Source organism: Barbus barbus (genome assembly GCF_936440315.1).
Source record: "Barbus barbus genome assembly, chromosome: 43".
Lineage (NCBI taxonomy): Eukaryota > Metazoa > Chordata > Actinopteri > Cypriniformes > Cyprinidae > Barbus > Barbus barbus.
In genome coordinates, this window is record NC_136721.1 from 9,808,961 (window position 1) to 9,822,204 (window position 13,244).

Here is a 13,244-nt window from a genome sequence, read left to right on the forward strand (position 1 = left end):
CACATTAAATGTTTTGTTTGAATTTTGTCAGTCTTTGTAAGGAAAATTAAATTACTAATTGTATTTTTTATATGATAATGTATCATCCCAGTGAAAATCTAAATGAAATGAAATGTTATTTTTAATTTTGGCAAATACTCAACCAGTTATACTGTAAGTTTGGATTTTGTTTTTTTTTTAAAGAAATACTTTTATTTAGTATGAACTAAATAAGTCAACACACACACATATACATTTTTTTTTTATTATTCGGAGAGTACACTGCCGCTCAACTTGGGGTCAGTTAGATTAAATCAATCAATCAATAAATAAACAAAAAATGTGTTTATTCCTGTGATGGCAAAGCACATGATTTTGTCAAGAAATATTTTTTTTACTATTTAGCAATTTTGAAGAAGTTGTTCAATGTTTTTGTAGAAACTGTGATCTTTATATATATATATAAAATTCTTAAATTAGCAGAAACTATATTCCATAAAGCACAAGCAAAATGAGGTATAATTTAAGATTTTCTTAACCAAAAATAACGTTTGATAGTTCTCAGGGCTAAGCAGGTTTATAGGGTAACTTCCTCTGCATTGGATTTTTTGAAAACCTCTTTGCGTCATGGAGCTATTGATAAATCTGTAAATGTCAACCTTTACAGGAAGTAGCTATTCCATCACTGTTCGCAGAAATCCACTATGAAATATACACCAACGCAGTAGACACACGTTCAGTCACTCCGTGGATATATAAAGCAAAGTTTTGAATTGTTCATGCAGACTAAGCTGAAAACCATGAATACCGGAGCTTTTTTTTTTTTTGCCAGTGCACTCTGTACACATTTCTCTGGTGTATTTAACATCTGCTGAAGGTTTGTTTGCATCAGCCGCTGTGGAGCAGAACATTAAATGGCTAGGCACACTCAGTGAAACCATCTAAATCAAGATAGCTCGATGAGTTAGTGTCCACAACAAAGCCCCAACAAGGTCAGGTTTACCATTGTTACCATAGTGCTCCGAATAAACAAACCTGTTTCAGCGCCTCTTCTGTCATAAGGAAGTTTGCTTTATTCATAGTGTGACAACTGAAATAAGCTGAATCTGGTAAACAAACAGCTTCTGCTGAGAACAATTCATGGAACCATTCTAAATTTATTTGCTGGATTTGTGGCATTTCAAAAAGGTTATGAAAAGGGTATATTTTTGTACAGCATATTTAAACATTCTACAGAGGCTTTACGATGCCTCTTGTAATACATTTTATTTTATTCTAGTGAATGGTTACTATTTCAAATATCTTCTTTGTTAAACAATGTCTCCTAAAGGCTCCTGTCTGTCCTGGCTCGTGAATAAAAATAGATCATGTTACTAGTTCTGTTACCTTTTAAAAGCCTATACACTCTTTGATGAAAAGACTTGTTGAACATGACATCATGATATGATGCACGGTATGAAATGGAATCCTTAGGACATCACAAATTCAGCCAAAGGATCCAGATGTCTTTTGTGTTTCTCGGCCTCCGGTTTTGGCTTTAGGCCCGGTACTATGTCAAATGAGTAAGCAGCATAAATTAAAAAATTGTATTAAATGTCATTTTTACAATCGTTTAAATGTTCATTTAAGTCCAGCTGGACTGGTGAGGAGGAGTGGACGATTCTCCAAACAGAAGTCCTCTTGACTTGTCCTTTTGAGATGTTCCACAGTTCCGACTTCCCAACATTTGGGGCAGTGTTACGCCTCGCTTATGGCCTCCCAGTTCATGGCGGTGAAGTCCGCTTCAGTCAGGTTAACCGTGAAGGGTCCCTCAACTTGCTGAGGCTCCACGTGCTGCTCCTGAGAGGCCGTGTTTATGTTGTTAACACGCCAGGAATTGAGGGGACGAATGGATTTCTGGAAGCGCTGAACGCAATAAACGTATGAACATGTCACACATATCTGCTCATACAATTCTAAACAATAAAAAGTAACTCTGGTACACTATATATTGAATTAAATATTATTTAAAAATGTACATTAACAAATATATACATATATGTACGTATATATATATATATATATATATATATATTTGTAAAAAGTAGCATATGCATATGGGCCAAGATTCTTTTTAATGTTTTGATGATTTTAATGTTTAATGCTCACCAAGGCTGCATTTATTTGATTAAAAATACAGTAAAACAACTTGTAATACAAGTTGTAAAATGTAATATTTTCCTGTGATGGCAAAGCTATATTTTCAGCATCATTACTCCAGTCTTCAGCGTCACGTGATCCTTCAGAAACCATTCTAATATGCTGATTTGGTGCTCAAGAAACACTTATTATTATCAATGTTGAAAACAGCTGTGCTGCTTAATATTTTTGTGAAAACCGTGACAGGATTTTTTTTATTTTTTTTTTATGAATAAAGGTCAATAGAACCACATTTATTTGAAATGGAAATCTTTTGTAACATTCTAAATGTGATTTTTGATCAATTTTATGCATTCTGTCTGAATAAAAGTATTCTTTCTTTGAATCTTACTGACCTCAAATGTATAAATATGGTGGATTTGAAGGGACTTACATCTTTAAGAGTGCCAGACTCTTTACTGATGGCCACAATGGCCCAGATGAGAATCTGCAGACAGCAGAAGGCGCCCATACATACACCCAACGCTTTGCCCCAGGTCGGGAACACATAGGCGCCGTAGCGCAGGGGCGTACGGTACATCTCGATGAAGATGTAGGTCAGGATGAACTGTAAAGAGAAAACAATCTCTTAGCATTCTGAATATAAAGACTGAGGCCTCATTCTGTAATGGGTATATCACTGTCAGTGAGATACAGTGTCTCAGCAACTGAATTATTCATTACACTGGGCACAGGACAGACATGGTGTTTGATTCCACTCTGCAGTAAAGCCAAGTTTCTGACATTACTGTAGTATGATTATGCTCAAACCCTTATAAATGAATATTTCCGTATAACATTTACAATTATATAACTGTTCCTCTTATACAGAAACCTCATGCATCACTACATACTAAAATATGAGGGTGATTCCAATAAACCAAACCAAATCAAAAACAGGACACCCACCGTTAACAGGAAGGGGGTGAAAACCACCCAGCAGGCTTTGAAGTACAATAGCAGTTTTGTGCACCAAGGAGGACAGTGACAGATCATGTCCACAATGTCCTGACAGAACTGGTTCACCCCTGCAATTACATCAGCATATGCAAACATTATATAGATCACAGGGTGCAGTCACATCACATTAAAAGAATTGCTGCTGTTGACAGAGAAGCTGATATTTAGCAGACACTTTAACTTAACCAAACCACTGAATGGGATATTACTATGAGGAAACACTGCATGTAAATTGATAAAACTACAGTTTGTTTTTTTATGTGCCATTTGAGACAGGTTTATGATTGGGGCAAAAAAAAGGTTTTAATGGAATAGGAAAATTTGCTGAAAATGTACTCACTCTCAAGCCATCCTAGACATATATGAGTTTTTATAGGAACAGATTTAAAGAAATTAAACATTACATTACTTATTCACCAATGGATCCTCTGCAGTGAATGGGTGCCATCAGAATGAGAGTCCAAACAGCTGACAAAAACATTACAATAATCCACAAGCAAACTTGTGAAGTCTTGTGAAGTGAAAAGATGTATGTTTTTAAAAAACAAATCCATCATTAAGGCGTTTTAACTTCAAACCGTTGCTTCTGGCCAAAATACAAGGCTATAATTTTCACAACTCATCCAAAGTAAAAAATTGCATCCGCTGTTGTCCACTTACATGAAAATACAGACATATTTGTTTAGAACTGTTTTCACTTGTAATCTGTGATCTCCTGATTCAGACAAGGTGATTTTTTCAAAACTTGTTTATCACTTTACAAGGTGTTAATTGATGGAGTGGAGTCATGTGGATTATAGTGGTGTTTTTATCAGCTGTTTGGTCATTCTGACGGCACCCATTCACTGCAGAGGATCCATTGGTGACCAAGTGATGCAATGCTAAATTTCTCCAAATCGGTTCTAATAAACAAACAAACTCATCTACATCTTGGGTCACTGAGGAGGAGTAAATTTCCAGTAAATGTTAATTTTAGCATGAACTATTTATTTAATGTTCATGCTGTGAAAATTTGATTGAGCAGAAATGTATGTCATCCATCTAAAATAAATAAATCATTATTTCTTGTAACTCAGAAAACAAGGCAGAATATTTTATAAAGCGCCTCTCAAAAAAACTGAATATGTGTTCTTCATCAGAAGCCCTATCAATATCAGCCCATCACCCAGGACGAAATGAAAATAAGTGTACCATAAAAGAATGAGATGCCAATACACATGAAGAGAGTAATGATGATGAGACCAAAGCTTGTGCTGAAGGCGTCTATGAGCGTGAACCAGTATATCCCACCCTGTGATGGGAAAACAGAAAACAAAAAGCATATGTATATGACAACAAAAACACTGTTAAAAGAATCACTAATGGACAATATGAAGATGGACAAGTTGATGAATTGTGATTTAAACATTACAGACATCTGTACACATGTATTTATAAAAATGTCAACTACTAAGTCCTATTATCGGTCAGTTTGTTGCTCTTACATCAGTGATGAGCAGCAGGCCCAAGAGATAGAAGGTGAAACAGAGCAGCGCCAGGAACAGCGTCTTGAGCTTCAGATTGGATCTGAGCTGAGGAAACTCATCCATCACAGCTGTACAGATCCCCTCCATGTTACCAAACTGCAGGATAGAGAGAGAGAACTTCACAATAGCAAGAATTAAACAAAGGACTAACCTGTCAGGAGTGTGCAAATATGTCATAAGTTTCCCTGACATCTACATTAAACAGATCCTCGGTTTGCTGTTAGGGTAACACAAGGACTGCTGTGTGCCATCATCTGTTTGTTCTCACATTCACATTTACAGAGAGCCATGCAAACCATATAGATGGATTTACAGGTGAAACTTATGTACCTATATATTTACATATACACATACTATAATATATTTTTATATTATAGAAATATAATAATTACATCAGTTTCTGCCCAATTGTTGCCAAAATATCAGTCGATGTGAAATTATAAATATATAATTTCACATCGACTGATATTTTAGCAACAAATGGGTAGAAACTGATATTTGAGACACAGAGAGACAAACAGGGATTTCAGGTGATGACAGAGGAAAACCGCTGTGTACTCATGCACATTTACTGAAGTAAGCTCAGTGACGGGCTGTGCAGTAAGACAGGATATACATGTGTTATTTCACACATCTCTTGACAAATCTGCTTCCTGAGCACAGACGTTTTATAAAGTCACATATCTAATCTGAAAACACTGAAACCTGATCACTTGGATTCATATTATACACAGTTACCACACTTGATTAATAAATTGCTGTGATTTTTCTTAAAATCTTTTCAGTCGTTCAATGTGGATTTTTTCTTTCTTTCATTGAATTTGTGAATTCAAATGATTATTTTTGTGTGTACACATGTGAACAGCCGTATGCACTACAATTCAAAAGTTTGGGGTCAGTAAGATGTTTTTAAGAAATCAATATTTTTATTCAGAAAAGTTGCATTAAATTAATCAAAAGTGACAGTAAAGACATTCATAATGTTACAAAAGACTATTATTGACTGGAGTAATGGCTACAAAAAAAATTCAGCTTCGTTATCATAGGAATAAAATGTTTTTTATTGTAAAAAATAAGTTACAATATTACTATTTTACTGTAAAACAAATAAATGCAGCCTTGGAGAGCTTAAGAGACTTCCTTTAAAAAAAAATTCCTACCAAGCCCAAACCTTTGAACTCTTCTTTATTTGTATATGGTGTGACGCTAGCAATCTGTCTGCCGCATGAAAAACTGTCAAACTCGAGAAAACCTAAATGCACTGGAGGGTCTTACCAGTGTATCCACTCCCAGCATAAAGAGCATGAGAAAAAACAGAATGGACCAAAATGCTGATCCAGGGAGAAGAGCCAAGGCTTCTGGGTAGGCAACAAATGCCAGACCAGGACCTAATACAATAAAATTACAAATTATCCACTAGCTTTGGAATTGCAAGGATGTGAAAATATTTTAATTGCTGAGCTATACAGGATGTCAGAAGAAAGTGAAGTAACATGACAGGCTAAACAGGATGTACCTGAGTCTGCCACCTGACCCACAGGCACGCCCTTCCTCCAAGCCATATGACCCAGGATAGAGAAAATGGCAAAGCCTGCAAAAAAGCTAGTCCCGCAGTTCCCTATGGTGATGATTATAGTGTCCCTGCGAGATGAGAAATCATTTTGAGACTTTGAAGTAACGTTAAGAGGAAAACTAAGTGTTTTTCCACAGTAAAAAGCCTGACCTGATGACATTATTGTCAAATTTATTGTAAGACGCCATTGACAGGAGACCACCAACCCCAATACCCAAAGAATAGAAGATCTGCGATGCAGCATCATTCCAAACCTAAAATGACAATACAATACAGAACTGTAGGGAATGGAAAATTCTAGCATTTATTTAAAAAATTGTGTTGTTTAGGAAATGGTACCTGTGCATCAGCCAGATGGGCCCAGTTTGGAGTGAGGTAGAAGGCGATACCGTTTAAGGAGCCCTCAAGGGTGGCCCCTCTGATGATGAGGACCACCAGCACAAAATAGGGGAAGGTGGCAGTCACATACACCACCTGACATCAGAGGAAAGATGGGAAAGTGTAGCTTCATGTTCTTTGTGTAGAACATTTTCTCATCTGCTCTGAAATGGCCTCATATGAAGTTTTACATCCACACCAAGGTTATTATAGTTAATTAAAGCTAAAACTATAAAAACATTTCCATTACTTGAGGTAAAATACAGTACATGTAAACTGAAATAAAATATAAAATAAGCATTTTTCATTTCCATTTTCATTTACCTTAACTTGATGGGTTTTAGTTTGGGGACCAATTCTTACTATTAACTAACTATTAACTACAACTTATACCTCAAAAAACTATTTTTCTATTTATTAATAGTTAGTAAGTTAGTTGTTAAGTTCAGGTATGGGGTAGGATTGAGGGATCTACAATATGGTCATGTAGAATAAGGCATTAACATATGCTTTATAAGTACTAATAAAATGCTAATAATATGCATGCTAATAAGCAACTAGTTAAAAGTAAGAATTGATCACTAAACTAGTGTTTCCACTTGACGTACTAAAATAACTAAAACTAAAATGGAAATAAACATTCATAGGCACTATATAGACATGTTAAAAAATCTAATAAACAATAAAATTACTTAAACTTTATAAGTAAAAAGAAAAACTCACAAAAAAATCCAAAATATTAATAAAAATTGTAATAGTATCTCAGTGAAACTAAAATGGCCTACTGGTCTACATTTATTTTCCTATCGGGAAGGAAGCCAGTTGGATGTGCTGTGGATCTCTGTAAGGCTTTCGGGTGTGTCTGGGTGAGGTCTTACCTTGCCGGAGCTGCGAATGCCCTTGAGCATGCAAAGGAAAATGACGACCCAGGCAGCCAGCAAGCACAGAGCCAGAGGCCAACGCACTGGACCGGGATTATGCAGCCCTTTGCTGTTCACTACACCCAGAACCTTTTCACTGAAGACACACAAACAGAGTGTGAATTGTGTCATAGGCTTCATTGCATGTTAACAGTCTCAGAGTGTTTCAGCTGTGGTTTTGTGGTACATGAGCATTAATCCCACCACAGAAGACTAGAATAGATTATTTAGGTCTGTATGTGCCAGTAACAGCAGTACTTTGGACTTGAACGCATGTTTGCTGTACATTATCACACCACTAACTGTGGTATTTTTAGATTCAAGGCTGTGAACAAACATGAAACATGAGCAAAATAAATTTGGTAACAGCAGTTAATGAAGGTGAACATGACATTGAGCAAAGAATATTTTACAGCATTTATTAATCAACATATATTATTAATGTAAGATGTTCTATGTTTTTGAAAGAATTCTCACCAAGGCTGCATTTATTTGATTCAAAAATTACAAGAAAATTCAATGCAATTCAACATTTTCTAAAAGTATATTTTCAGTGTCACATGATCTATCCCAAACTTCTTATCACTAGTATAGGTTAATGTTAATTTCAACATATACATATTTAACATTTAAAATAATAAATTAACATGAACGTAATAGTATATTAATAATTCAACATTAATAAATGCTATAAATATTTTTATATTATATTATTTCATTATTAATTCATGATACCTAATGTATTAATTAATGCAAGCAAATTTAAACCCCAGATTTCAGTGGAACGCTCGGATTAATAATTGTTTTCATAAAATTTCCCAGTATTTCAAATATTTTTACAAACTACAACACTTTTACTAAAACACAAAATGTTAAAAAAAAAGGTGGAATACAAATTAATTCAGATCTCTGCACATTGTATGATTTTACACAGATACTTCATATTAATTTACTACTTTAAATCAGTGATAGCATTAAAATTTAAACATTAAAATTAAATTAATAAATCATTTTTATTTTAATTATTCTTAAATACGTTTTCATTTAATTGTATTTATTTCTAAAAAAGAAAGGTAACAGACTAGTTTCATAAATTTGTAAAGAGAAACTGAGAATTCTTACTTCCAGAAGACCTCAGAGGGACTTTGGGTGGTATTAGTTTCGTTCTGTGAAGAAAACCGAGATTATTCTGAATAAGAAAAACATATCTGATTCATCTGGAGAACGTAGATGATAATCAACATTCGATGTTAACCTACTAGCAGACAAGTAAGACTTACTCCACAAAAGGCAATGTTATGAAGAGCATCACATGACCAGGGCAGAGGGCTCTGGAAAGAACTGCCCAGGTAGTAGAACGTCCAAGCGATAATGACATTATAATAGAGACACACAAGAGTGGACACACACAGCATCCCTATACCAATCCCTGCAATGAGACCAGGACAACACAATCATCTCCATTTGTTTAGCCCTGTATTTAATTACTAAATATCACAAAACAGAAGGACCATTAATTCTTTCGTCTTATGCAAAGTGGAGCTCCAAGACTTTGAATAATGAATATCAAAACTGAATAACTCAATAATGAATAACTCAAAACCAAATTTACATAATCACAGTCCTATATTTACAAACTATGATTATGCCGCTGAATTGATGAATTACATGTGTAGTGCTACCTTTGAGGAGGGGACAGCACTTCCAGACGGTGATGGGACCCGCGGCTCCATACTGGCCCAGACTGAGCTCCATGAGGAAGAGCGGCATTCCCGTGAAGAAGAGCATGATGAAGTATGGGATGAGAAACACACCTGCAACCCAACAAGTCAAGGTTTATGACATTATAAATATGAATTTTCCATTTTAATTCCTGTTGTTAATATTTATCGTAGGACTTTTAACCACTTCTATTCATACCAACAGTGAATACAAGACAGGAAGTGATGGGATGAGGAAACTGGAACAAGATTTCAAAAAACATGAGTTGAATTCAAAGTTCACCTGCATAAGCATCACACCTCAGCAAGCTAGAGCATGTGCACTAACCACTAAGCCACAACCTCAAATTATGTAGTTTGTGCTAGTGACTCAACACTCCTAAATCACAGGCACTTGTCAATAGGATTTTCCCTCTTCAGGATTTATATTATTCACGTTAGATAGGTCTACTAAAACCATGCAAATCGTTTAATAAACACTATTATAAATACAATGTTTAAAGCTAAAACATTCTGTACGTTACAAGTGCTGTTATTACTGGATTTGACCAATCATTTCATGAACAGAATTGAAACAACAGTGTGTGTGTGTGTGTGTGTGTGTGCATATTTCGGTGTGTAATATGTAAGAGAAATGGGAGCAATTTCAGTGTCCACTTTCAGACACCACCGGTTCTCATTGTGTTTTAAGTTTGGTATTTACTTCAGAGTTGACCTTCAAAGTGCTGTTTAGTGCAATCCATGAAATTCGTCATGTTTGTTTTTTTACAATTTATTCACTCTCTTCATCATGATTGTCAATTAGAGTCTCTCGTTTCTAAGAATTACTGTAACATGAAACATAAAAGCATCTTTAAGTCCAGCTCGAGGAAATGACAGTACTTTTCTACATCACCCTCCAACAATCCGTGAACAGGTCTCTTCATTTGTATTACTACCCATCTTTAATTTGCAAATTTCTTCCCTTTTGAGGCCTTCTTGGTTTAAGCAAATTTGTTTCAGAGGTTTAAAGAGGAATGTGCCCTCCTCCCTACTACAGGTAAAGGTTTTTGGTTTTGGTTGGTTGGACAGAAGGATAGATTTCAGCTTAGAGTAACCAGACATCCTAGTTTACCAATGAAAGACCCATTTACACAGAAAGTTCATAAAAATCTCTTAGGATTTTTTTTATGTGTTATAAATCATGGTTACTTATTTCAGACAGACTTTTTAGTAATAAGGTGTGGTCACATTAGCTAAATTTTTCTGACGGTCAACACAGCCATTTTGCAAGACCAACTTGAACATGAGCAAAATCTGCTTTGGGAACTTTTTGGCCCTCATGCAAAACTCCCCAATTATGTAGATTCGTATTAAAATGACTGTATTTTGCTGAAAAGCAGTAAATGTGACCATACCTTTACAGAATAGCTTGTGTTTACAACTCAAACGACCCACAATGTACATTCTGTCCATCTAAACAGATTAGCGTTCATATTTACTGTACTGTCACTCACCTCCTCCGTTTCGGTAACAGAGGTAGGGGAACCTCCAGACATTTCCCAGGCCCACACAGTAGCCAATACAGGAGAGCAGAAATTCATATTTGCCGCCCCACTGATCTCTGGGAGGCTGAGCAGGAGGAGCTGGTGTAGAGGATGGAGGGCTGGAGACATCAGGAGAAGACACAATCCCGTTTTGCTGTCCTGGACTCTGTCAAGATGATCATTCAAAGCTTATGATCACTGATCAAATACAGCCATGTAACAGATCAACAGCACACCTCTTTGTCATCCAGTAATTAAATCAGAAGATATAAAGCTGAGGCTATCACCCTGGCAACTGCCTAGTCACACCCTAGCAACGATTTAGAGCACCTTATCAACAGCACAGCAACATGAACAAGCCAAAAAAAGAAACTCAAGCCAAAACCAGAATGTTTTAGAGACATAAGGGTTGGGTCTTTTGATACACATTGCAGAGACCAAACTGACCATTAGTTCCTCAATCTTTCTTGACTGCATAGTAAACTACAGTATGTGTTTTTATATTGTATACAGCTAGTAATGTAAACTAGCTTTTAAAACTACTTCAAACTTTTCACCATGGCTTTCTCAGACAAGCCAACATCAAGGGTTTTTAAAATCTAGTTTACATTACTTCTCTTCTCAGCTGTATACAATATAAAAAAAATGTACTGTCGTTTACTATGCAGTCCAGATTGAGGAACTAATGGTCAGTCTCTCTAGTGTGTACCCTAGTGAGATAAAAGGGAAGTAATTTGATTGCTAAAGGAACATGGATGACACACTACTGATCAAGGCTGTCACTGACATTATTTACATGCATTTTCATCATATGAATATGAATTATATTATCAATAATACTCATAATTATTATTATTAGATTTTTCTCTGTGGTATGATGATGAAAAAAATAAGGGGGTCCTAAAGGTATAGCTCATCCAAAAATGAACATGAGTCACCATTCACGGTTTAGAAATAAGATGCAATAAAAGGGTATGGTGGTGACTGAAGTTCTAAAAGTCATTTTTGGAACCAAATGGGGGTGATTAAATGATGTCAGAATTTCCATTTTTGGATGAAGTATTTCTTAACACATATTTAACAATACTATTTATAAAAACACACACACAACACAAGAGTGAAAACGTGGTTAAACGCAGCCATGGACAGGAATGAGGACAGACGGGTTGTGTTACCTCGACAGACCAGCAAGCCAACAGTGTTCAACCGACTCCAAGTTTCTTTCAAAACTCAAATAACATCAAATGTTTTAGTTTAAACTAAGTATTAGTGTGTATTTGAAGTACCTCTCTTGTAGGAGCTGCGTTCACAGTCACACCGTTTCCAGGTGCTGTCCTCGTCTCCTCACTCGGCATCTCCCCGGCGCTTTTCTTCTGATGCTCGCTACATTGTTCACTTAATGGTTTCATCGAAACTCCTGGTTGACTTTTAAAAGAGACTGTAAAGCTTTAGAGACCTTACACAGATCGCGTTAGAATAAAATAGCGTAACCTTGAATAAAAAGCGCAGGTGGACTGCGATGATCCATGTTGTTGGTTGGGGGAGGGAGAACAGTCGATGAAGGGAGGAGTGCTCTCACCTTCCTGCAGGTAAACTAGTAATGCCCCTCCTGAGAGCACTGCTGGTCATTCCCTTACTGCATCATTTTAATACTTATCAGTAAGTTACGTGTTTAGCTTTCAGTCTCTGTCTTTCTTTGTTGACAAGTCCTGTGTCTCTATACGCCGGGGCGTCAATTTATGGTAGGCTAATGTGTCTCAGATGTGACATCGAATGTGAAAGCTTTATTTTAGTCTAGCAAAATAATAATAATAATAAATAAATACTGTCGGTTGTCAGCTTCCAAGCATCTCGCTCTACGAAGCGAATTGGTCTCATTGCAACAGGAAGCCACTTCACCGAGTTCACTACAACAGCAGGAAACCGCAGTGTGTGCTGGCTTGGTATGACATAAACTCGATTTGTGAGTCAACAACAAATGCAGAAATGTATTTAATTGTTAATTAGCCTAAATGTAAATAGCTTTATTCAGTCAATATACCCTTCTCAAAAAATTAGCATATTGTGATAAAGTTCATTATTTTCTGTAATGTACTGATAAACATTAGACTTTTATATATTTTAGATTCATTACACACAACTGAAGTAGTTCAAGCCTTTTATTGTTTTAATATTGATGATTTTGGCATACAGCTCATGAAAACCCAAAATTCCTATCTCAAACAATTTGCATATTTCATCCGACCAATAAAAGAAAAGTGTTTTTAATACAAAAAAAGTCAACCTTCAAATAATTATGTTCAGTTATGCACTCAATACTTGGTCGGGAATCCTTTTGCAGAAATTACTGCTTCAATGCGGCGTGGCATGGAGGCAATCAGCCTGTGGCACTGCTGAGGTGTTATGGAGGCCCAGGATGCTTCGATAGCGGCCTTAAGCTCATCCAGAGTGTTGGGTCTTGCGTCTCTCAACTTTCTCTTCAC

The 13,244-nt window shown here is 36.0% G+C and overlaps 1 protein-coding gene across 1 annotated transcript; it reads right to left on the reverse strand.

Annotated features, from left to right (window-relative positions):
* Positions 1-250: 250 nt before the first annotated feature.
* On the reverse strand, positions 251-12,695 carry LOC306862911 (sodium-dependent proline transporter-like). The gene is made up of 15 exons (XM_079406003.1): positions 12,048-12,695; positions 10,732-10,927; positions 9,197-9,328; positions 8,795-8,943; positions 8,637-8,680; positions 7,473-7,611; positions 6,556-6,690; positions 6,367-6,470; positions 6,160-6,284; positions 5,919-6,031; positions 4,602-4,739; positions 4,309-4,408; positions 3,067-3,185; positions 2,552-2,725; positions 251-1,884 (listed from the first exon to the last, which is right to left on the reverse strand). The coding sequence occupies exons 1-15, from the start codon at positions 12,168-12,170 to the stop codon at positions 1,717-1,719; spliced, it is 1,959 nt and encodes a 652-aa protein (XP_079262129.1). The 5' UTR covers positions 12,171-12,695; the 3' UTR covers positions 251-1,716.
* Between the last annotated feature and the right edge of the window lie 549 nt (positions 12,696-13,244).

What these genes read in the sequence shown, in the direction of transcription:
- LOC306862911 (XM_079406003.1), bottom strand. Translation starts at nt 12,170, where the DNA reads ATGAAACCATTAAGTGAACAATGTAGCGAGCATCAGAAGAAAAGCGCC. An exon ending in CTGTTACCGAAACGGAGGAG is followed by an intron (nt 9,329 to 10,731) that starts GTGAGTGACAGT and finishes GTTGGGTTGCAG; the next exon opens with GTGTGTTTCTCATCCCATAC. An exon ending in TCACCCCCTTCCTGTTAACG is followed by an intron (nt 2,726 to 3,066) that starts GTGGGTGTCCTG and finishes TTCTCTTTACAG; the next exon opens with TTCATCCTGACCTACATCTT.